The sequence below is a fragment of the Labrus mixtus genome, chromosome 15 (genome assembly GCF_963584025.1).
Source record: "Labrus mixtus chromosome 15, fLabMix1.1, whole genome shotgun sequence".
NCBI classification, from domain to species: Eukaryota; Metazoa; Chordata; class Actinopteri; order Labriformes; family Labridae; genus Labrus; species Labrus mixtus.
In genome coordinates this window covers 6,019,333-6,044,701 of record NC_083626.1, presented here as the reverse complement: position 1 = coordinate 6,044,701, position 25,369 = coordinate 6,019,333, and the positions used below count along the sequence as shown (strand labels likewise).

Sequence of the window (25,369 nt, the reverse complement as noted above, 5' to 3'; positions counted from 1 at the left end):
GTAGTTATTTTCTCAAGATCGTGGCCTCTTTATGTTTTTCTCTCCAAATAACTACAACGATTATTTTGTGATAATGAGACCCTTTTTTAAGATCTCAAAAAACAACAATGACATTTTCAACTTTTCACATGAAAACCAGCAAGAATATGAGAAGTCCGGATCTTGACAAAACAACCAAAATGCAGACGTTATCATGGAAAACAACTGATTAATCAAATATCGGATGCACGTCCTCTTAGAGAAGTTATTCTTTCTAATTGAAACTGATTTCATTCTCAGTTCAAACCTTTACATCTTTTTCAGGATTTTGTGTGATTTTAAGATGCATCCAGAGACAAACAAAGACAACGAGATTCTTGATCCAAGTGCTACATTATAAAAAAGAATCACAATGGGTTTTTTTTTTTTTAAGAATTGCCCAACACACACAAAAAAAAAAAAAAAAAAAAAAGTGAATCTGTACAAACTGAGTACCGAATATATATGCTCTCTTTTCTCATAAGAATCATTTTTACATGATTATAGCTTAATATCTGCGCGGACCCAGCAGAAGGCCAGAAGCATCACCCAGCCCACCTGTGTTTATACACCTTGGCAAACACAGTCTCTTTAACTTTGGGCCAGCTCAAGCTAATCCCAGCCCTCCAAATTCTCCATCCTCATTGTTCCAACAGGAAGAGGGACCAAAGTGCCAATTAAAGAGAGACGCTGTGACATCAGCAGCAACCACAGCCTGAGCCGGGGCGGGGACTCCTCTGCCTCTGTATTATCATGCTGGCTGTGCCTCTCTTGCTCGTTGGATACTGAATGCGTCAAAGCTCGGGGTGCAATGTTGTAAAGTTGAAGCCGTTCCCAGAACTGGCTGGATTGTTGATTTTTATAAAGCAGGAATGCGAAATAAAGGGAAAAAAAAAACGCATGAGCAGTGAATCATATCTGTACAGACGACATGGGTAATAATAATATCTAAATATACAGAGTCTACTTGATTCTTCTATTGTTGAATATTTTTCTTCTTTTTTTTTTCCTGTGTGAATAAGATAAAGAAATCAAAAATGTACAGATGGTTATTATGATTCAGTCTGCCCCAGGATGGCTTAGTTCTGTTGGTCCTGCTGATCCAAAGCCGCCCCGGCAGTACCGCTCCAGCTCTGCTTCGAGTCCAAAGGGCCGCCTGCTTCAGTGCAGTAAAAGTTCATTCCCATTCATTTTGCGGATCAAACTGCAAACACGCTCAGAGTGCTGGTCTGGTCCTTCAAACCCAAGATGCTGTAGGCGATTCTTTTCAAATGGCCGGGCAGTCTCACCCCAATGTTTTTTATATCCCTGTCAGAGAGAGAGAGAGAGAGAGAGAGAGAGAGACATGAAGAAATATGAGAGAGCTGTAAGTAAGTTTACACTTTGGCCTCAATCCAACACCTTTATACACATCCTTCCTGTCCCTCAAGCTTTGTAGTAATCTGTCACTCATCAAACATGACAAAGTGCCAGCTGACTCCGCACTTGCCAAGCTTGATCGTTTAACCAGTACTTTGGTTGTGTTCCAAGTTATTAATCATCCCGAGGTTTATTTTCCTCAACGTCTTTCTAATTAAAGGATGATACAGAGCGTTCTTCTTCACCAGCCATAATGCAGCCCTGCAACACAGCAGCAAGAATTCTTAATTACAGCCTTAATTACTTAACGAGGATTCTCCCCGTTGACCATGAATCACTCGTCTGGCGAGCAGAGGGTGTGTCGTAAATAACTGCCGTTCTTTTTTTTTCTTTACTAAGAGTGCTTCCAGATGCCCTGAGATGGAAACATGGGGCGATGAAATCACACCATTCTGTATGACAAATACTTCAAAAGGGTTGTCTGCCTGAGACTGTACCAATTCTCCCAAATCATGAGACAAGCCGAGATACTGCCGGGGGGAACGGGGTGTCTTTTGGCTGGTCATGCGGTTAGAAAAAGTTCTGGCTCTCGTTAATGCCCCAAAATGACCCTATATTGTGAGCTTCACAGAGCCTTTTTTCCCCCCCTAAAAGGTTCAGTCCATTTCAGCAAATTACCCCCTTAGCAATCCTACACATGTGAGAAGATCCAATTGCCTTAAACTACCTTTGTGATGAGTTCAGGGGCTACATTGTCAGCGCACCTCTTCAATCTTTCTAGAAGAACAGACATGCCGACGACGGGGCTTCAAATGTCGTCAATCTATTTCAGCTCCTTAATCTCCTTTAGTTGCTCCTGCTCCACAGGCAATTCTCTCCTCTTCCTTCCCTCCTTTAATGTTAAAGAAAGCCACAGCGGGCCTTTGCCCTTAACAGGCATAACTGGTGGTTTTTTTGTCGGGGCTCTAGCAGAAGTGCAGCTCAGAGCAGCTGGTGTGTACGTGGGATGGAGGGATAAGAGACAGAAAGGAGAAGGGGAAGGGGAAGAAGAATAAGGACTGCAGCGACCACAAGCCACCACCACCAGTCTACCACAAATGAGCCCACTCCTTCTCCTTCCCTCCATTACTTTTTCCATCTCTAAACATTTCTCAAGTTGTAACTGAGGTCGAAGATTATATTGTGCGCAAACTATTCTGCCGACAACATTTTTCAGTAAAACAGTCGTAAATTACAAGTGCTGATGTATTCTGGGGCAGACGATGTGCATGATGGATTACTCGTTGGGACTTTTTTTAAATTCATGGCATAATTTGATGAGTAAATATCCTCTCTCTGCCAAACGCCTTCTTGAAAACTGTTTTGAATTCAACTGCATTAAGAAATGCCCACTTACTCGTTCTTCATCTGTAAGACCTGGTCCATGGTGACGACCCCCGCACAGGTGAAGTTCTCGCTGTACTGACTCATCTTGATGGACTCCAGCCACTCAGACACCGACCTGAAGGGGGACCCATCCGAGCCGCTGGTGCTTGGCAGGCGGATGGATACGCTGTAAGTAAAGAAAAGTAGATCCAAATGATAAAATTCTGCAGGCTTTCCCACAACAAAGACAGAAGACTGAGGTCTGTAATTACTGAACAGGAAACCAGTCGGTGATAAAAACCAGTTGGAGCAGTCGGGGCGAAAGCCGATCAAGATACGAGCACGACAGTCTTTTGTCCTTTCTCATCGTTTCTGGCTTTAATGCTTCCTCACAAAAGGAAAAATATGCATTCAGGCACACACGCATACAACAGAGCTTTTGTATTCCTTTGCCAAGAGTGCACACACATTTATTTCATTAGCCTGGCAGGCAAGGTGTCAGTGTGTCCTTTAAATGGTTTAAGTAGAACATCTTAAAGCTATTCCCTTTCTTCCCCCAAACAACCCTCAACACCCGGCCTCTTTATAACTTCATTAAAAGGGGAGCTGGTGCCAGAGCTGGTTTTTAAGTGTTCTGAAGCATGTCCCAGTCAAGACTCAAGACTGTTGAGATCGGCAAACGTCGAGTCTCTAATCGTTCAAGACAAGTTTGAGGGAAGGAGATGTTGATGTTTGCACATGGCTTAGAACAAGTCATCTCAGGCCTAATATTTGAAAATGTACAAGACACACAAGCCATTCCTTTTGCATAAAAGCATACCACTTTTTTGTTCAGGGCTCTTGGCTCAAGATTTAGAATCTCTTATTATGCAGAACAACTATTAAACATCACTGATGTGTCACAGGGGTATCTTACAAGGTGAGAGTCTAAAGTAAATTTAGTATCTTAGAGAAGACCATGTGGATGCAAGTGCTTATAATCAAGGGTCCCTGCTAAATAAAGGTACATTTAAACAACTAGTATAGAAAACTGTAAGGGTACAAAAGGAGTTAGACCAAAATGACTCTTCACTGCGTTCACACTGCAAGCCTTGATGCTGAAGTTTTGCTCAGACCTGATTTTTTTCTGTTTGGCTGTTAACATTGCTTTTTAAATGTGGCCTGTATCAGACTGATGTGGGAATCCACATATGAAAGTGACTCAAATCTGATATTGAAAGATCAGATACCGTTTGATTTTTGCTGTTCACACTGTCATGAAAAATAATCAGATCTGAGTCACAGTCAGATGCCGGTCATTTTTGGCTGCAGTGTGAGCGCAGCCTCATTTGCCAAATTTTTGGTGAGGGGGTTGATTCCAAAGAAATATTTGCTTATAATGGCAACAACTGAAGAGTCAGCCCTGGAAAAATATGCATTTGTAGCCCTTATCTGTTACGCAAATAAATCGTACCGTGGGTCAAAGTCAGCGATGGTCTTCAGGGATTCTGGACTCCTCAGTAACTTGTCCAGCAGGCTGACGATGTCTCCAAAGCGAGGCCTCTTGGAGCGATCCTGGAGCCAGCACTGCAGCATCAGCTGATAAACGGCTGAGGGGCAGTCCATCGGCGCCGGCAGCCTAAAGGCCTCGTTGATAGCCTTCATCACCTGCAACGGCATTACCAGGTGACGAATTAGATCTTCTCTTACTATCAAGAATAACTTAAGTGCAATAGATGTAAACACTGAAAAGTACCTCATGGTTACTCATGTCCCAGTACGGCCTTTCACCAAAGGCCATGACCTCCCACATGACGATGCCAAAACTCCACACATCACTCGCTGAGGTGAACTTCCTGTATGCTATAGCCTCTGGAGCAGTCCAGCGAATGGGGATCTTCCCTCCCTGATTAAGATAAAAAGGCTTAATGTTAGAAACAGAACAATAAAAGCAGGACTTGTAGTAAAATAAAAACAACATGGCTGTTCCTCGACATCTTGCTCCATTTTTACATTTGTGAACATAAACTCACACTTGTGGTGTAGGTCCCCTCAGGATCGTCCTCCAGCACCCTGGACAGGCCGAAGTCGGACACTTTGCACTCCAGGGTGTTGTTGACGAGGATGTTGCGGGCAGCGAGGTCACGGTGGACGTAGCTCATGTCGGAGAGGTATTTCATACCTGCAGCGATGCCACGCAGCATGCCCACCAACTGGAAGGAGCCGAACTCACCATCATGGTCCTGGTGGAAGAAAAATAAAACCATTGATCTTCTCATTCGTATAAATAACTATCTTTAACTGTTTTATCATCTTGTTCTATTTCATTTTTCTGGACCATCTCTTGTGTGTTGTGTTTAATTACCTTTTTCATTTTTTCCAAAGCATCATATTTTTTCTAAAATAAAAATTGCATTATCTCAAAGTGTTTCAATATTTAACATTTTTCTTCATTTTATAATTCTCTTTTATTATCTTGAGTTTTAACATTTTATTCTACATCTTGTATTTCCTCTATTTGTCAGTTCCTGTCTTTTATTTTGTGAATGGATTGTGGGTTTGGGTGGCCCCTTTTGCCTTTTATTCATTTTGTTTTTGACCTCTGCTGAATACTTTTGTTGTATGAAAAGTGAAATTCAAATAAAGTCTGATTAATTGATTTGATGATCGATCGAAAAATACTTGTGACCCGAAAAATGCAGCAGACATAATAGCCAATTAATCCATGTTAATAAATACTATATTTTAGATCAGATTGAACAGGAAAAGGAAAGACCGTGTATTTTGCAGACTTACCCTGAGGTACCTGTCCAGTGCGCCATTCTCCATGTACTCAGTCACGATCATTGCATGTTTGACTGCACATACAAAAAAAAACAAGTTACTTTAATTGCCATGACTGGGCCAGAATATGTATGCATTAAGCAAAGTAAGCAAAGTAAAAAGAAGCCACAGAACTCACAGAAGTCCTTACATTTGGTCACCACCCCCTCCAGACGAATGATGTTCTGGTGGGAGAACTGACCCATGATGGAGGCCTCACTCAGAAAGTCCTGCCTTTGTTTCTCTGTGTACCCCGGCTTCAGCGTCTTGATAGCCACTGCCACCTCTTTCCTTGACGGAGCCTTCAGAATACCTCTGTACACCTCACCAAACTCCCCTGAAGGGAAAAGAATCCAGATCAATGAGACATTCAAAGAGATAGCACATAAATATGTGTTTGATAGAGCTCTCAGGTTTCTAGCTGCAGGGGATTCCTCTGCTTAAGTGTTCGAAGAAGGACGTCTCTGCGGCTGTTTTGCCTGAGGCTCACTCACAGAGGTGTGTTCAGGCTGGGTGTTGAGGGAGAGTCTATTTTGTTTAATTAGTGGATGGCCTGTGGTGTGGTAGCATGGGAATCAGCTGTCACATGAGGAGAGAAGGGTAGGGGAGGGGGGGGCACGGTCGTGGGAACTGAGTAGGGGGTGTATGTAGAAAATAGACGGTCAGTTCAAGGGGTAAAGGTGGTCGCACTTGAATAAACCTTTACTGAAAGATCTGGCAAGGTACTGAGAAGGAGCTTTGATATCCTTATAAAAACGTCTTCCGCGACACTTTCTCTTTGTGATTGGTTCGTCCTAGAGCCAAAAAAACATGAATCACACAGCCAAGAAAAATGTCTCGACTTGTTGTGTGAGAACTCAGCCAGATGGATTTAAATCTCACTAAAGTAACCACTGTTAGTCAGCCTTTTGAGGTGGACAAAACGCACAAAATAAACAGCGAATTTGGGGATTGGAAAAATCTGTCAACATCTCCCGAGTTAAGCCCCTCAGCAGATTGTTTCTGCGGGGTTGTCACTCACCAGCTCCAATGACTTTCTGTTTGGTTATGTGGCTGGGGTGGATTTCAGTGGCAAACTTCATGACAGCTGTGTTGGGGTCCTCGTAGGTGTGCGGATCCACGTAGGTCTTGAGAGGCTTCAATTGCTCTGGGAGAGAAAAAGGGAAGGAACATTTAATTCAACACATTGAAATAGATAGAAAACAGAGGAATAAAGAGATGAAAGAGGTTTTCTTTCTACCTGAGCTGGAGAAGTAGGTGTCCTCTGGTCCTTGCCTGGTGTGAGAGTTTCTTTTCCTGTAGAAAAAGATATAACACATCCGCAAATTAATATCCCATTTTCATAGAACAAATGCACCTTTATCTTTAAATCATTTGCCTGCGCTAATATCAATAGCACATAGCAACCTTTGTAGCCATTTTTCAAGATGTTCTGGGGCTTAAAAAGGATCCCGACACTGGTGCAATCAGCCTTTCAAACGCCAGCGGGCTTTTAGAAAAAAGGCTAACCATAGACCGTGTTTGCTGAGCCGATTTTAAAGACTGAAAGGGAGACAAGCAGGCAGGAGGGAGGTGGACAGACCGGCTACAGTCTGCCTCAGTGCAGGCACAGGTCACCTCTACAAAGTGCCTGCAGCCTGCTACAGAAAGAAACCAAGCCCCTCTTATCGCCAACAATGTACCACCCCGGACCAATTTCCTTTCAAAGGCTCCAACACTTACTAGAAAATAACCACTGAGCAATGACAAGGCGCATTCAACACAAATTCTTCCCCAGTGAGTGCTGGGACACAGATCCAGATAGAGCGAAAGAGAAAGTTGGCTAAAGGAAGAGAGAAAGAGAGAGGTGAGGAAAGGCTGAATGCAAAGGCCATTTGGAGGCCCCACAAAGGAAAGGCAGAAGAATGAGAGAGGAAGCCGGTGAAGCAGGGTCCATTCTGACTGATCAACAGAACCAACCTGACAGACAAACAGGGAGAGCAGCGGCGGGGAGCGGATACTCACCGTCTGCGGAGGAATAGGACCACAACCACAATGAACAACATGGCTGCTCCTCCGATTGCTGCACTGAAGATAACTGCTGTGTTGTTCTGAGTGAGGCGCTCTGGGGAACATAAAGAAAATACAATACAGTCACATATCAGAAAAAGTGAATTCATAAAAAAAAAAGCTTGTGATGCTCTTTCATTGTGGTTGTTCTCTGTACCTTGAAGCGAGGTCTCAAACTGTTCCTCCATGCTGGAGCCTCCCGGGCTCCCGTCGCTGCCGAGGGCCTGCACCCTGAACAGGTAGGCTGTGCCTGGAGACAGATCATTGATCGTCACCGAATTCTTCTCGAGTATGAGCACAGTGTAGGTCGTCACATCCAGGTTGTCATCCTGGGAGACACAAGAAGGAAAACCATGGGGAAAGGTTCAGTATCGGAGAGAAGTTTTACTGTTGAACATATCAAACGTTACAATCTCAGTCAGTGGGAATAATTTATTGATTTATTGTGGCAAGTTTTCTGTCCTGCATTCTGTGCTCTTTCCTTCATGGTCAGACCTGTGAATATTTCTGATCACGCTTACAGTGATAGTCAGTTTATGAGCTCCCTTTCAAACACTCTCACATCGCTTCAGTCTTTGTGCAACTTTTATTCTTTTTGGGTAATAGCTTTAACATTTCTCTCCCTGGATACTTTAGAAATGTAGCTCCGTCTTACTTTTTTCCACCGCAAACCCCAGTTTTAAAATTTAACATCATGGAGTAGATAATTTAACGTGTGAATGCAGAAAATTAACCGACTTGAATTGTGTTATTTCTACACAGGGAAGGAGAAGAAACAAAAGTGACTGACCTTCTTGCGGTAGGTTAGTTCATAGCGGATGGGTCGCAGTTGGACCCTTGGTCGAGGGGAAACGTCCCAGGAAAGGGACAAGCTGTTGGAGGTCTTCTCAACCAGTCGCATCGTGGTAATCTTTGGGGGATCTGAGGAGAGATGATAGAGAAGAAAAAAGTAAAGTGGAGGTTGAAAACTCACTAAACATGGCCGCAGTTTTGTAATGAGCTGCAGCACGACTGGACATGCAGCCTCAAAGATAGCATCTGTCGTTACTGTAGCCCAGATAGCATCACTACTTCTCCTCATTTAGGCAGCACTCACCTGTGTAGTGGAGAGATGTTGTCAGGGAGCTGGTGGATGGTGGTTTATTAGCACGAGGCATCGCCTGACTGGCGAACACTGACACGCCGCTATGGGCCTCCACAGTGAAAGTGTAGTTGAGGTGAGCGTCCAACTCGCTCACTGAAACCTTGGTGTCAGTCAGGCCTGAGCTGGCCGGCTCGTAGCGGATTTTCTCTCCACAGGGCTGACAAACAGTGCCCTCACAGCGCTGGCATTCAATGCTGTAGGTGATGTCACTGCGTCCTCCGGTGTCTTCAGGCGGGCTCCAGGACAGGAGGAGGTTCCCTGGGGAGAGCTGGGTGGTGGTGGCAATGAGGTCTTGTGGGGCAGAGGGGAAGCCTGATGGACACAGGTTGGGAAAGGATGTAAGTTTAAAACAGGAAAGAAGCGATCAAGGGGAACAAATCATGAGGTATTCCTTTCTGAGTCAATGGGAACCCTTCAAAGTCCAAAAAAAATTGAATTTGAAGGATGTCCAGAAATTCAGGATTGGGATCATTTATATAAATCAAATAAGATGTTTGCAGAGAAATGTGTTTCCTGCTTGCTCTGGTGCAAGGTTCTTATTAGAGATCAAGGGTTACCTGAGCAAGGTCCTATAGGGGGGTCTGTTGGGGCCCGGTAGAAGCCATCCATGCAGGGGCATGACGAGGCCCCTGAGTCAAGCCTCTGGGTGTTTGCAGGACATGGCTCACAGTTGTCAGTGGCCGCTTCGGCTTTGAAGAAGCCAGGCTTACATTCTGCAGAGACAAAGAAAATATTTACATGAGCAGGTGAACAAGGACAATAGTGGCCACAGGCAACATGTTGCACAACACACAGCCAGTTTCTCCAGATCATTAGAGCCTGTTTGAAACATCAGTAATGCGCTGAACTTTTAACTTAAGTGCAACCCAGCAAGGCTGAGCTGACACGTTACTATGTCAAGGTTAAAGGTCTAAGTGGACGAGTTGCAGAGACACAGCTCTTCACAGTATTGACTCTGCCTTTTAAAACTTTTCCCATAGAAGCTAAGACACTGCTCACATGAGCCCAACCCTGAAAGAACGCAGACTCCTTTCCTCATCGGCACTCCTATTTCTTACTGTTTCAAGCACCAACCCCCCTCTGATTCTGTTTTCATGCAGTGTCTCTCTCAGCAAACACAACCAGTCGTCCCACATTCCACGACACTAAGTCAGTCAGAACTAAAGACAACAAAAATCAGAAAAGGGCCAGGACATACGGAGTGAAGCAGCTCTCATTTGCACAAAAATCCTTTTGCACCTAACGGTCTATTATGTTATGTCTTTCAGGGACCAACATGCAGGCCTTTGTAACTGTATCACCTAGATACGATGACACATGATTTCACAGGTCCAGTCCAGGATAAAGAAATGCAGGTAGAAGATCCAGCTGTGCGTAGCGGTGGTGAAACATGAACTTAATGCGGTGTGAAATTTTGGAAAGAGCGCGCCACAAAGGAGAGTGAAAATGAGACGGCCCCCCTTTAACTCTGCAAGAGCATTCCAACGGCTGCTGCTCCATGTCCTCACACCATCACACATTCATCCAACCACACACACGCGCACACACACACACATTCAAGTTCATGCATGAACTGCACACATGCACCCACATGCATTTGTATGCACAAAACACACATACATGTATGCAAAGCACACCCGTGGACACATGGGTAATTCTGACATCAGAAGAGGGATTATGTCCGCTGCCTGTCACCTGTTCATGTCCTTCTGCCAAGTCAATTCAGAAACACAGATACACTCACATATATAAACACACACACACATTTCCTTCCGCCCAAGTTGCCTGGAGTGTTTACATAGCTCATGTCATAAGATGTTGACAATGCAAATGAGAGCCAACATGCAGGCCAAGGAAGATAGAAGACAAACATGCAAGAGAGAAAAGACGGGAATGAACTGAAACCAAAGAAGAGAATGGTTTGAGAAAGATCAGATAAGGTAGACACAGGGACCAGTTGCCAGCTCAAATGAAGGCAGAGCAATAAAAGTTAGAGTCAAACACACATCTTCTATGTCAGATTCCAACAGAGGTTAGTTGAATAAAGAGCCAAGGACAGAGGCGATATCAGATTCACTCAGTGATACTGTCTTGGTCTTTCATTGCGGTTCATTTGAGATGAAGTCCATTTGGAAGCAGCAAAAAACCTCACGCAAGACGGAAAGCACAAGGCTCCACTTCCATTTAAGTCATATCAGAGGGATTTACTCGATCGACCATGACTTTCTCTTCAGATCTATTCAGCTTTTTCTATAATTGCGGTTCATTGTTGTTGCCGTATAGAGCGGCTGTGAAGAGGTGTGTTTTAACTGAAGAGCATGACAACAATGGAAGAAAGAACCCCAATCAGCATGAGAAGAATTAGTTCGTTTCTGAAATAGGCTTGCATGTTACTCAATCTTCATTTCAAGAAACCATCTCTTCTCTCCCTGCCCAGCTGTTCCCCTCACAACCACTGGTACTCATTAACGTGAACGAGGCAGAGGTTAGGGCGAGGCAGAAGAGAGGAGCTGTGGAGGAACAGAAGGTTCAAGAAAGAAAGAGAGAGAGGAATACTGTATCCTGCTGAGGACTGAAGAAAAGAGGGGAGAAAGAAAAGAGACAGGCCAGGGCGAGCGCCTCCATTGAGAAGGGGCAACAGCTGCTGCCTGCAAACCCCAATTCATACCCCTACCTCTCCTCCTCGTAATCCCCGAATTCCTTCCTCCCCTCCTTTCTCTCCTCCCAGTCTTCACTTAAAAAGGCGCCCAGCTAACCCATTAACATTGCTATTCACCACTGACCAACAGGCACAGAGAATGCCATGCCATTCAAGTGCTGAAAGAGAAAACACACACACACACACATACACACACACACACACACACACACACACACACACACACACACACACACAAGCATTGCAGATGGGAATAGCCGAAATGCCACATGGCAACTGAATAGAGGCGGACTAGCCTCTTTTTGGCGCTACAGTGCAGGCTGCAATGCATCGTGGTCAGGACTGTGGAGATGATGGCCTTACACTGTGAGCCGCCTCTATAATCAAGATGCATTCCAGTGCACACCACCCAACAGGAGCCCTGTAGCAGAGCGCCTTTATTGCAGCTCCACTTTCAGCCCAAGTCCTCTGTAATAAAGGTGACTGTGTTTGTGTATTAACGAGTCAAAGTGACAGTGAAATGACTAGATGACTCTGTGCTGAGGTATTCAACGAGAGGATTCCTCGACAAAGGAGCGAAGTCCGGTGAAAGGAAATCTCTCGGTTCCACTGGGGAGGTGGAGCGCGGCTGCGGATTGTTGCTGGACACAACAGGAAACAGGAAGTGCGAGGCTGATGCAGCCTTCCTTCCTTCAGCAGCCAATCAAAGCATGGAAACACAGCGGAGCGCGACCAAAGGACGAACCAGTGCTGAGACAACCAGAGTCCTGAGACGGAATAATAACTGTAGAGGAAGCCAAAATGTGTCGACCTGACATGAACGTGGGTCCTAAATGCAAGGTGGGGCTCCTCGCTCTTTTGAGGTGAAACATGACGAACTTAAAACATCCATTTTTCCCTCGGAGTAAGGAACTGTTTGTCATTTGAGAGGCCCTGTGTGCCTTGAGTGGCTCTGTGTTTGTTTATTGAGACTGAGTGCAGAGGCCTGTTATATTCTGGGAGTCCGAGTGGCTCTGGAGTGGGAGCCCCCCCAAGGACCCCCCCCCCCCCCCTCTGGGTTTGTCAGCAGAAGTTAAGATGGATGAGATGGCGACAGTGATGAATGCATGGTCGGATAGATGGATGAATGGGGTAACATGGTGGCTTGACAACACAAATCGCCCTCAGGACTGAAGTGAGTAAGTGGTAGGGGGGCCCCCACAATCGAGTCCGGCACTGGGCTTTTAAAAAGGCAGAAAGGTCATGTCTGCCTGAGGGTAGATGTGAGTTAAACTGTGCATGGCTTACAAGGAGTCAGTGGCCAAGTAAAACAAACATATGCTCGCAGTGAGGAGGAGGAGGAGGAGGAGGAGGAGGAAGAGGAGGAGGAGGGAGGAAGAGTTGACTGTGGAAGTTAAAGTCAGAAGTACGGCCTGGAACACGAAACATCTTGAAAAAATAAATCCTTTAGAAATAAATACAATGTCTAAATCTTTATCAGCTACCCAAACAAATCAGGATTCTAGTTAGTCCTGTCATTGGTCGTACCCTTGTCTACCTCACCTTGTCCTCCCCAACCCCCTATTTTCATTCCTCGAGTCAGTCAGAACCCTAATTGCAATATGTCATGTCATTTTGTTTGTATGGAGGGTGACAACATGTCATTAGCATTTTGGGGGGAGTTGAGTTGTGGTGGAACAATGGGGCTCTCTGATGGGGGAGGTGAGCCGGTAACATGAGCCAGGGGTCACTGAGGTAGAGGACTGGAAGGGGGTGGGGGGGGCAGGGGGCAGTAAAGGTGTAGGGGCTGTTAGAAGTGTGTGCATGTGTGTGAAGGGGGACATTAGTCAAAAGGATTAGCTGGCCAATGGAGCAGCTGTAAGGGCATTACATCTGTTTTACAATTGCACTCAGGCTTTCATCTGGGGTTGTTAACAAACACAATAAATTCCCTGATCCCCTTTCTCCCCTCACTCCCTCTGTCCGCTCAGGCTCAACGATACAGGGAGTGATACAGAGGTTGAAAAAAAAAGTGGAGTCAAAAAGGCTAAAAAAACCATTTAACATGGTCTAAAATAAACCTCTTCTACTCATGCACTGCACTCGGAAAATTTCTGGACATTATCCACATGGGCTGCATGTGTGAACGCAAACAGACACATTTTTACACCCCAACTTTTTGCCAACTGTTCTTGCAAATCTCATTGTTACATTCCTGCAAGAAATTGTGTTGAGCAGATGTAATGTTCAGGAAAATCTACTCTGAGCAAGTGGGAGGGGTGATGACCTTGTTTGCTTGTAGGGGAGTTTCGCTTTTACTATTTACTGCTCACCTGTTTGTCTTGTGGAAACGTCCTAAGGCTGTAGAAAAAGAAACCATAAGTAAAGAACCCCCCCCCCCCCCCCCACCCCCACAAAACCAAATATTTTAGTATTTTGAGATGTGAGAGTGCGACACAGATTATCCTCCACTATGAGATGTGATAAAGAAGATGTTTTAAACCGATCCTGGCTGCCATGAAGGTCACAGCTTTCAGACGCCTCAGTTGGTCGGTCATTTGGCTGGTTGGACTCCATGTAACTGGTTGAACCCAGACAGCCAGGTGGCAAACACAACACCATTCACTACACAACTGTGAGGCCGACTTGTCACACACTGCATGCCGACAGCCGTCTGCTTCCTGGACAGGGGAAGAGGCAAAAATGGGACCAAATGCAGCCATAAACAAAAAGACTTATCAGGCAGGACAACAAAATGGAAAGTGGCTGAGCGAGGTCGCTCGGCATGGAGTGACAATGGAAAGCCCTGAGCCAACCGGTCGGGGAGTCAACCAGGGATTAGGTGACCTCCGGTTTCCGCTGCGGACTCGTCATGCTAGCCGTGAAGGCATGGGTGGGTGCTGTGTGGTGATGGGAGAAGAGGGGGGGGCTTGACTGACTGACAGGGGGGAAGTAAAGTGCTGACCTCACACACCAGAAGTACAATACAATGTGCCTCACATTTCTCTGGACTCCCCCAACACAACACACATATACACACAGCCTCGAGGCTCTGGAATGTCACAAAGAGGAAAAATGTCCCAACTTCCTGACCACAACCAAAACACACTCAAACCAGCCAAGAAATGCTGAGGCTCGGTTATTTAACTAATTGCAGAGATTTAGATACTACATTTGCAGACTGCATTCAAACACAGTTCCAAAGTGGATTTAAACAGGTTACATGTGCTTCAAATTTGACAGAAACAACACCAAATGGAGCTCTACTCAATATCTTTTACTTCAATATCAACCAAATGTGTGGCAAAAATATTAAAGGTGTCATATGCAGGATAGATCTGACATAAATCCAAGTCTATTTTCATTCTCGACATTTTTTTTTTCTTTTCCGATTTTAAGTTCAATGTTAAGCTTTTCATTACACAAACTCCATGCTTCAACACCGGCAGCAGTTTATTAAACAAAAGCTGAAGTTCCAGATATTTTACAATTTTTAATTTGTGTTGGGAAATCAGCTGAAAGAGGCATTTATATTAGACCACCCATCATCCAATAAAGAACAAAAAAATGCTTAATGTCCGCTGGGCCTGAAAAGTAGCTAACTATGTTATCAACAAGTTGGCCATACGAACATTACTACACGTCAGACATACACAAGATAAATGAATAAATCAACTAAAGCAGCCTTAAACTGCGTTCATGATACGGACAATATACAGTCACAGCATAATACAATTATTAGAGTCAAAGAAACCCAAAGAAAACCCTATCTGATCTAAAAACTCATACTGAGTGTGTTCCAGATATTCTAACACCTCAGAGGATGCAGCATCACACCGATCACACTCTTAAACCACAAGAATACAATTTGCTCTAATCCACATTTAATAGTTGTAGGGCCACCAGATCTCCTCTTTGCTACATTTCCTGTCATCTTGCTCGCAGTAATTACCAGTGTACTGTTCTCTGCAAATGTTGCCCAACAAGACGGTGCATGACACCACTTGAAAGTTTCTCCAGAGTCCCCCCATTATCTAACCAACTCCCTTAAGTCCAGCCCCGCGAGGCAGACGATACCTTGGCACGAGATCTAAGGGAACCATAAATTCAAAGTAATCAGGGCGGCTTTGAGTTAAAGAGAGGATATATCCAGACTGTGCAGCTACATGAGCAGCGTTTTTCCGATACGTTTAAGTGACTTACAGCTTCTCCTTTTTTTTGGAGACGAGCTACAGGGATCAACATTGGAGGATGTTAGGTAGAGCAGATAATGTCAATGCAAGGATTATCCTGCAGGAGTGAGGCGATTTCATCACGTGAAATCCAGCGTAAGCCAACTAAATCAGAACACTGTCAAACTGAGGTGTGGTGCTGTGTTCACATCTCTCAGAATATTAAACGTCAGCTGGGCTGAAATTGCACAAGACTGGTTTTAAAAGGTTTACAAAGCAGAATGCTGCACGTACAAACTAATTGACGGACTGAAGCCTTGTCATAGTCAACATGTAGCTCTCTGCAGAATGTGTCCTAATCCAAACTTCCAATATAAAGACAAAAAATAAACTCACAGCTGAAGTTTACATTTCACCTTCACTAAATGTTTATTCGCCTTAACTACTATGTGAACCAGGCCATTTGTTTTTCTCTGTCTGTCCGCTTTAACTCTCCATCTGGCAGCATTGTTCAAATTTAGCCTCTATTTATCTTTACGAGTCAGTCTTGGACAAATGTATTTACCATCGAGAGAGAGGAGAACGCAGCACAGTCTAAATACTCCCATCAGGGCCATGTGAAACGGGATGTTTAAACTCTACTGGTGTCATATTCATGACCTGCACAGCAGCCAGAGAAAACAGTATCAATGTGACTTCATGCACAACAAGAAAACAACGCACGAAGGAAAAACTGCTTGTTTGTCCGTTTGTTGTACTTGGAAAGCTTGCACAGCGGGGTACATTTCTTGAGGTGATTGGGTAAAGAATGATGTTTAGAATAATGTGTTGGGATTAGAAACTATCAAATAAATAAAAGATGAGAGGCAGAAAATTGGGGATAAAACAGAAAGAGTCTTCAGGGACAGGCCTGATGAGGGGGAGAGAGAGAGAGAGCGAGGAGGGCAAAAGAGACGACACAAAGGCGAAAAAAAGTATGCACAGCCTGTAGTTACTTCACTTAAAAAGCACAAACACACCCAAGTCAATTACTACCTATACAAATGACTCGCCGCAGCATACAGTCATGCAGCTACAACTTAGTCACCGACTGTTACATCAGCTGAGGATGAGGACGGAGACACGGACACAGAGGGAAGGAGGGGAGAGAGAAAAGAGTTTACTGGAACTTCTTTTAGCGAGAGGAAAAATATCTTTACTGGAACTTCTGAGTGGACAGTCGTTCCATCGAGACACAAAAAGTGTCTTCAGTGCTTCGTATATGCCACATTGTGTCTCCCTTTTCAAACACAGGCCTGTGCGAACCATGATTTGGGATTAAGCCGTATTTGTTGAAGAATTAGAGCGGCTGGTGAGGTGTGGACCTGGACCATTGAACACAAACCCAAGGACCAGCCAGGGCAGCCCCTGGTCCTTTGTGGGCTGACACATGGTATGCCATTCTATTGTGCCGGGGAGGATTATGGGTAAGGAAGGGCGTGATTGGGAACAGAGTAAAAACTGTGTCAGTGTCAACAGTGAGTCACAAGTGGAAACCCACAGCGTTGTTGTCCTTGCAAAGCCAATTGCTTAGCTGCACAAAAGTTGAGATTTTTTTTCCAGAATTTAAAAATAAGAACGTTTATTTTCTCGCTGAAGAGATTAAAGGCGCACAATCCTGGAATAAAGCAGACGCTGAGTGAAATAATTTATAGAACACACACTGAGAGCTGCCTCCACCTTGTTTTTCGATTATCGTTATTTACTGAATCTGTTTTTACACAACCAATGTGTAGTCATGGAAAATGATTTCAATACCTAAGTGCTGTGCTTGAGTTTAATTTAAAAGGGGATTGTACTTTATATGTTATGTTGCTTTGCAATCAAACATAGCAACCTGCTAATTGTACTTGTATAGTTACAATTTGTATAAATATTGTCTTTAATATGAAACCAAAATTGATAGAAACCATACTCTACCTAAACTAACTAGAAAATGTTGCTTTTATGTTCACTGAGAGAAATCCAGTAATGTGATATAATGTATGTTGTAAGACTTGTTCAGGATTATGAATAAGATGTCTTTAGATACTTTGATTTACTGATAAACTTCTGTTTTTCACAAGGTTATATTCTGAATGCACAACTTTAACAAGTATTGGCTGTTTTCACATGAGCACTCCTGAAAATTCAAAGTACACTTCAGGTAGGCTGCCCCGGAAATCTTCCTGAGTTGCGTGTTCACACATGCACCTCACAGCAGGAGACGTTCAGGGGGCGTTGTCCCTGCACTACCTGCAGGGACAACGCACCAGTCCTGCACTGGTCGCCGTAAATTAATGTCATCATCCTCGTCCCACTTGCTCACTTGTATAACTCTTTAATAATTTCCTGAATAACTTCAAGCAGAAAATGTGCCAGGGGGCTGGCAGGACACATTCTGGGTAAAGTCAGGGCAAAAGATGAAACCTTTAAAATGTTCAGAACCTTTTCAGGTGTTTTGTGCGTGTGTGAAAAACACTGTTTGACATTCTACTTGAACAATTTGAATATTTTTCCTATTAGGACATATTTATTTTATTGGTGCATTTCTATCCATATCAAAATAGTTTAAGTTCTGCATTAGCTGTAGAGCAGTGGAAGATATACACAGCTTGCATATATTATAAACAAGAAAGTAATTAATGTGACAGATTTCCTCAGGCCTTCTTCATGTGCTGACTGCAGTAATAAACATAAACTTTATGAGCAGCTTGAACTCTGCTTAAACTGGTTCCAGAGCATTTTGCATTTGAGGTTGATGTATTTTGAGAGCTAAAATAATTCTCTTTTATTGTAGTCTGTGTTGCGTCCATGAAAAACAAAAGCCCGTTCTGCTCCTCGCCACAGCTGACTGATATGATTTACAACCGCTTCATAAAAGCTTTTACATTTGCCGCACTGTGGTAGGTGGCTGCAGGCTCAGGAAGTGATGCGTTTTATCTTTAGCGTTTGTTTGTGAAAAAGATGGACTCTCATGTTAAAATGAGCGATGACGGTCACGGGGAGAAATGCACCATACGCCGCCTACATTAACCTCAGCTCGGGAGTTTAAACAGAAAAAGCTCCTGGAAATAAAGTCTGACGTATGAATGGTCTCTGAGACTGATGAGGAGACACTGACAAAAACCAGATCGTCGCAGATTTCTACTTTAACAGGTCTCACTGGGCAGAGGAGTCATAAAACTGAGTGAACACATCAGTGAACATGGAAACTCTCAACCTAAGTAAGAAAAAACACCGCAGTTGAAGTCTTGTGGTTTTCTCCATGGACTGACACGCAGTTCAGGAAAAGAAGTGGGGAGAATGATTAACTGTGTGTCGGTATGAGATTCCTCTTTAAGCCCGTCCAACCATTCATCTTGGCCCTGCACTGCTGCGACCCTGTGATTCATTTCCACCTTCATCAACAACTGCCCTCATGCGTCTCCCGACCTCTCATTTGACTTCATCTCGGTGGTTTTTCTGGCTGCTTTGTTTAGTCATTTTTATGTGAGGGCCTGACCCGGAGCTGCTCTTCCCCCCTCGGGGAATTCCTCAGGTCTGGAGTAATGTAGGGAGGCTCCTCCTCAGCAAACTGATCAGGAATGTACCAACCAAGAGGGAAGAGGAGGTGGAGGTGGAGGTGGAGATGGAGGTGGGCTCCTCCAGCCTCACCGGGGGGAAACACAGTGCTTCATTGTTCTCTTACCTTTACATTCCATTCCTCACCTCTTTCTGTTTTAAAATCACACCCCTCCGCTAAACACAACCCTCTCTCTCGCTTTTGTATGACTCCTCTTTCATTCCTCCTGCCTAATCATCTTACCTGGCAGCTGTAAAATGATGTACTGACAGAAAACGTCAGCGCTTTTATCGCTTCGTTACCAATGGGAGGAAAAACTAAGTGGGAAAGCAATCTATTATAGAGAATGCTTCATGTGGATTTACAACTCCACTCCAGGTTCTGTTTAAAGGTGTGATGAAAGTCTCCGGAAATATGGCTTAACATGGAAAAATACATGTATGACATCAAGCTGACATCTGATGTGACTGAATGTTGAGTTGCAAAATGTTTTGCTAGCCATGCAATTAGCATTTAGCATACATTTGCTTCGTTAGCTCAGATGTTATGAATGCAATGCTTTGTGGTGGCTTCATAGCCCGTGTCTACCTGCCATAAGTAATCAACACAGTCACCCTCAATTTGCTTGAAAATGCATATGATGCCAATGCTGGGTGTAAACATCCAAATATCTTCCGTATGATTGGGCAATTGGATTGCGGACTTAATTAGGTGATAAATATCACGAACGAAACCTAGCAGAAACTCGTGGCGGTTTCACATGTGCATTCCTGAAAGTTTGAGAATTTAAGGAGTGCATGTGTGAAAACAGGGAATACACTTCACCACACTGTCCCACCCACTCAAGGTGAATTATTCTGATTATATCATGTTACCTTCTCACATCAGCTCACTAGAACTGAATGCTGAAAGAGTACTATAGGGGACTGGCAGGAGAAACTCCAGATGAAATCTGAGTGAAACATTCGGCTGTTAGCGTTCACACAAGCAGCTCACCCAGAAACCGTCAGTAGTTTTTTGCAAGTGTGAAAAGGGCTTTGAACAACAATACTTTGAATTTCAACTGGACACAACAGCCCCTTTATCACACAGTTATAAGGCTATTGTGGATTTGGGTTTCAAGTGGCTTTAAAGGTATAAATACCAACTGTGTGTCCAAAAGAGAGTTTTAGAAAAAGCAGTCAATGTGGAGTTCTTGAGTCTAATGGGAGTCTGAGATGTTTTGTCATGGAGCAGATTTCAACAGGCCCTTACATGTTGGCTTGTGTTGTGTGTTCACACACACAGCTGGGGCGACACGGTACACCCCCAAAGCCGAGGATCAGGTAGTTCAGAAACACAGGGGTAAGAGGGAGAGATGGATGCACAGACAGACAGGGGAACATGTATCCAGCATGCCCACGCTCAACAGGAGGGCCTCTTTTTTCTCTGATGCTTGAGATGAACAAAGTCAACCAGCTCTCTCCCCCCCCCCCCCCCCCCCCGCCTCCAGCACCCCAGCAGCCTTGAAGATGCTAATCCATCACAGTACAGTAGTAGCCCTCTAGCTTCTTTGATCACTTGCAGTCTCTGTGACAGCCCTTCCCACAACAATAGAAACTCTCTTTACTGAACTTAAAACAAAACTTCTTTGCAGCTACAAAGTCAAAGGCCTGAGTTATAGTTGGATATCAGAGCCAGATCAAGATAAGAAAGCAGATGAGGGTTCAGGAAATCACCTGACGCAACAGGCTGAAAGTCATAAACTAAAGCGATACTTTATGTGAAATGTTATAAAAGGTGTTTAGGAGGGATGTCAACATGTACATTCATTCACTCAACAATTGTTTAAATAAGTTATAGCTAGTCATGAGGGTGAATAAAATGCAAAACACTGAAATGAAGAAGTGTAAATTAAGTGGTTTAAAGCATTTTACAAATATAGACTAAAGACTGTTCACACTTCCCATCTTTAACCTTTTCAAACACAAAGGTTGTATCATTTTAAAACACTAAGTTGATGTTCAAAGTCCATTCAAATGTCTCCACAAAACTACACAAAGGTTGAATCACGGCTGAAACTCAACAGCACATTTCCTAATTTTATAGGTTTCGCTCCAAGGTCAGGGATGATGCCGGGACTTGTACAAGAAGGTCTCAGCATTCCTTCCATTGCAGAGGAGTCATTTTAGCCAAGGGGAGAATTCCTCTCAACAATGATAATAACACCCATTATAACTATCTGCAGTCTGCCATATGGACTTGTTTTACAACCTAAGGTAATTGAAACAGAGGTAAATGGTGAGTAATGCCAAATGGTCCGTTTAAAATCAGACACTCATGGGAACTGAGTTTACACTCAAACAAAGTAAAAAATCCAGGGAGCAGAAAGACCTTTAGAAATACCAAAGATTCAACAGCATGGCCTTACCTTGACACGTGTCTTTGACATCTTCATAGCCTGGTTTGCACTGGCACTGACCGACTGGTACCACCCATTCTCCATCCACAGTGCAGTAGATGCGGGGCAAGTCCTCAATGACGGCATTCTCCACGCAGACCCCACTAACTTCCCTCAGTGCCTGGTTCTCTCCTCCTGCCACAGTCTCAGGGAACGATGCAAGGCTCTTCACTGTGGCTGGGCAAGTTTTGTAGTAGACCCTCAGAGAGAGAAGAGCCACGCAGGCTCCAATGTCTTGAAAAGCCAAGTAAAAACCTTTTCTTGACAGGTTCTCCACCACTCGTGTCTCAGTGTTAATGCGTAGCTCATTCTTGCTGGTGATCTCATCAGGTGCAATGGTGGCCACCTTCTTGAACTGGCCTTTGCGAAAGGTGGTGCCCACATCTGCATCCGACTCAGACGTGAAGAGGTTGAAGGTTTCCTTGCAGGTCAGGGAGGTTGCATCGAAAGAGTTGCAGTCACGGACGATGAACTGGAGTTCAACAAAAACCCGTGAAGCCGCTGGACGTCGCTGGATGAAGGTCGTACGGAGCCAGTTGTCCTGCTCACGTTCTGCGACATTGCAGACAGAGTAGGTGTAGAACTGAGAGCCGTTCAGGGTCCTCTGGACGACCTCCCACTGAAACAAAACCACACAAACCAACAAGGTTAGAGGTACTAGCACGGATCCCTGGGGAGCCCCGGGGCATACCGGGCTGAACCAAGGCAATAAGGGGGAGCAAAAACAAAAGGGCCCCGGCTCTTCATATGAGGGTTAAACCCATGTAATCAGAACCTGGCAACAAAAACACTGTGTGTGTATGTGTGTGTGTGTAGGGGAAGCCATGGCTTTACATACTGCTAATTACTTCCCCTTAATATTTTAACCATCCTTCAAAGCTTTTACTCATTTCTACAACATGAAGAACTCCAATCCCTGAACCAGTGAAACATTACAGGAATCCTCAAGGACTTTGTATGTGGAGGAATTTCTAACTTTTCGCAGATACAAAATTATTTCAAATGCAGTCTTTCACGGACTGTTGCTTCTCCTGTCATCTCTCCCAACCATTTATTTTAGCTTGAATACTAAATGTGGCCACAAATATTTTTCTAAAAAAATGGACAGCGTGTTTTAACACTAGCTCTTGAGAACCAACCGGCCCCCACAGGGGCAGAGCCTGTGGTTTGTTCTCTGCATGTAGCCACTGTGCTATTAATTAAAGGAATGTGCTTTGTTGGCTAAGTGTGTGGCTCTGTGTGTAAACTTGATGTCTAACAGCAGAAACGACACCTCTATTAAACAGCTGGTGAACATTTTTTATAAGTGGCCTTTAAAACTTAGAATAATTATTATTATTCTGATGGTAGTTTCATGAGAAAGTGGGCACAATAAAAACCATGTTTCCATAGAAAAAGAAACTACACCTGATGCTTATTAGTGGAAAAAAGTGAAAATAGAGTGTTAATTTAAGAAGTGAAACTTGGAAAATGTTGGGTGAGCTACTGTGAACAGCATGCCTGCACATGCCTTTGAGTCATCAGCACATGAAATGTGGCTATTTACAGAGAATTTGCATGAGCACTACTGGTCAATTACTTTGAAACCTCTTTGTAGAAGAAGGCACATATTCCTCCTGTAGGCTGGAAAAGGGAAATTGCAGCATTTGGCTGCAATAATGAAACTCTCTTCTGGACACATCTCTTAAAGTGGATATTTAATTCTGCCTTAAGGAAAAAGGTAGCTCTGAGTGATTGGCTCTGTCTGAAACCCCTCCCCCTCTAAAAAGAGGTACCACATGCTGCAAACTTCACTAAAAGTTAATTGCTCTCTAACATACAATTCTGGAGCTGAAGCCTTGAAACCGCAAAAAGCCACAAGTATTCCCAGTTGAGAGCTAGGAGCTATTCTGTCTGCCTACGCTTTGGTGTAGCTCAGACATGCTCTGCAGGCAACTCCTAATATGACTCCTTTTCAGATCCATAATGAAGCAACCATTAGGCTTTCCTGCCAGATTTGATAGAAACCTGACATATACAAACACAGAGGAGCTAACCACACAAGTCGAATGGTCAAATATTTCTTTGCACAGGAGGCTCTAAGTTCAGCAAGAGCCCCTTCCTGTGCATTCTCTGCATGCAGATTTATCCTTAAGGCAAATTCCAAGCAGCAACATGAGAGCTGGAGGACAAGAAGGAACGATACTCACCCCAGGCTTGTCTCCCTGGTCTAAGGGCCATGTCAACCAGCCCAGTTCACCTCCTGTTGCCTTCATATCCAAAAGCACCTCTGTGAAGACATGAGAGCAGCGTAAATATAGAAGAACACACCAAACTCGCCAGGAAAGTTTCATTTAGACTATAACAGAAATCCTCTGATATTCTTCAAAAAAACAGAAATAAATGTATTTTCAAAATGAAGTGAGTTTTACCCCAAAGCTGAAAAGCTTCGATTCCAAACTACAAACATTATACAATTAAAACAATGGTGGTTTAAAACTCTAGTCCCTTGAGTTATATTAAACATATGGGTATAAATAAAATAGCCATTGCATGCACAATTATGAAGGCGTGAGTAATTCGTGTTAGAGGGGGAAAAAAGTCTTTTTAAATATCAGAGATAAATTGCTCTCCAGAATTCACCTGCTGGAGTTACAAAGTTTAGATCATGGGTGCACATGCAGGGAAAAAACTTCTGACTTAATTGATTGTCAATAAAGCACATATAACTGTAACAACAACAAAAATATTTACAATATTAAAATCCAACTTTAGGCTGTCACAGACTTAAGAAAGTGTGTTTCCTGCTTTAAAGATTCTTAAAGGAGGCTCCCCGCATGGCATGCGTGCTTCACGTCAACTTTAGCAGAATCAAGGAAACTTTTTGGAAATAAATTAACAATTGCACTCACCTTCTTTAGTCTGCAGTGTAATAAGAATACCATTAATAAGAACATATGAAAACAATAAAGGTCTAACTCCTGTGAAGATATCCATTTTGCAAACTTTTCCTTTCTCTCTCTCTCTCTCTCTCTCTCTCTCCCTCTCTGTGCTCCTAGGCTCTGCCGGGACCCTGCTCTGCTCTGAGGTGAGCTCCACTCTGCGCTGCTCATTCACAAACGGCCCCACGTCACTGACTCCGCCTACAGGAATGTGTGTGTGTGTGTGTGTGTGTGTGTGTGTGTGTGTGTGTGTGTGTGTGTGTGTGTGTGTGTGTGTGTGTGTGTGTGTGTGTGTGTGTGTGTGTTTGTGCGCGTGTGTGTGTGCATGCGGGGGTGGAGAGACGAGGGTAGCGCATGAGAAACTTTTGCAACCTTCAGGGACTGTTGGAAATTTTAGTATTTGTCGCACTTTGGGAACATGGCACATGAACAAGTCGTAAAAGTTGAAATTCCAGAAACCACTGTTGCAAGTCTATTGAGCAAGTCTTTATTTTTCTTTTAAACAATAGCAACCAGCTCTGTGACCTGTTCAAACACGTTTCTATCTGCCGATCTTCCAGGGACAAAGTGAAACAACAGCTGCCTGCAGGATAATATCATTAAGACTACAATATGTTACAGTGTGAATCATTAACTGGTTCTCTATAAGTACTCCTGTCATTATCTTGTCCTTTGCTCCTTATTGTTTTCATAGAAACTACACGTTGCTATGCAACTTCACTTAAGATAACTATAAAAAAAATCAATGGTGTGTTCAGATCTTGTTATAAGGAACTAAAAGTCCCAATATGCCCACAACCAAAAGACCCCAAGGTAAGATAATGTTCTGCACAAGATATTCACTTTTGCACGCAAGTTAGATGATATCTTGTCCACAC

The 25,369-nt window shown here is 43.8% G+C and overlaps 1 protein-coding gene across 2 annotated transcripts; it reads right to left on the bottom strand.

Annotated features, from left to right (window-relative positions):
• Positions 1-28: 28 nt before the first annotated feature.
• On the bottom strand, positions 29-24,640 carry epha2b (eph receptor A2 b). 2 transcript variants are annotated; one of them, XM_061058749.1, is made up of 17 exons: positions 24,462-24,640; positions 23,760-23,839; positions 21,541-22,189; positions 9,295-9,450; positions 8,690-9,049; positions 8,384-8,514; positions 7,751-7,922; positions 7,549-7,648; positions 6,785-6,840; positions 6,566-6,691; positions 5,684-5,881; positions 5,518-5,579; positions 4,755-4,964; positions 4,478-4,627; positions 4,196-4,389; positions 2,774-2,929; positions 29-1,326 (listed from the first exon to the last, which is right to left on the bottom strand). In XM_061058749.1, exons 1-17 carry the CDS (start codon positions 24,544-24,546, stop codon positions 1,218-1,220), a joined length of 2,994 nt encoding a protein of 997 aa, XP_060914732.1. In that variant the 5' UTR covers positions 24,547-24,640; the 3' UTR covers positions 29-1,217. The 2 variants fall into 2 exon arrangements, with proteins under 2 accessions (XP_060914732.1, XP_060914733.1); XM_061058750.1 differs by having other exon boundaries at positions 5,696-5,881.
• Positions 24,641-25,369: the final 729 nt, after the last annotated feature.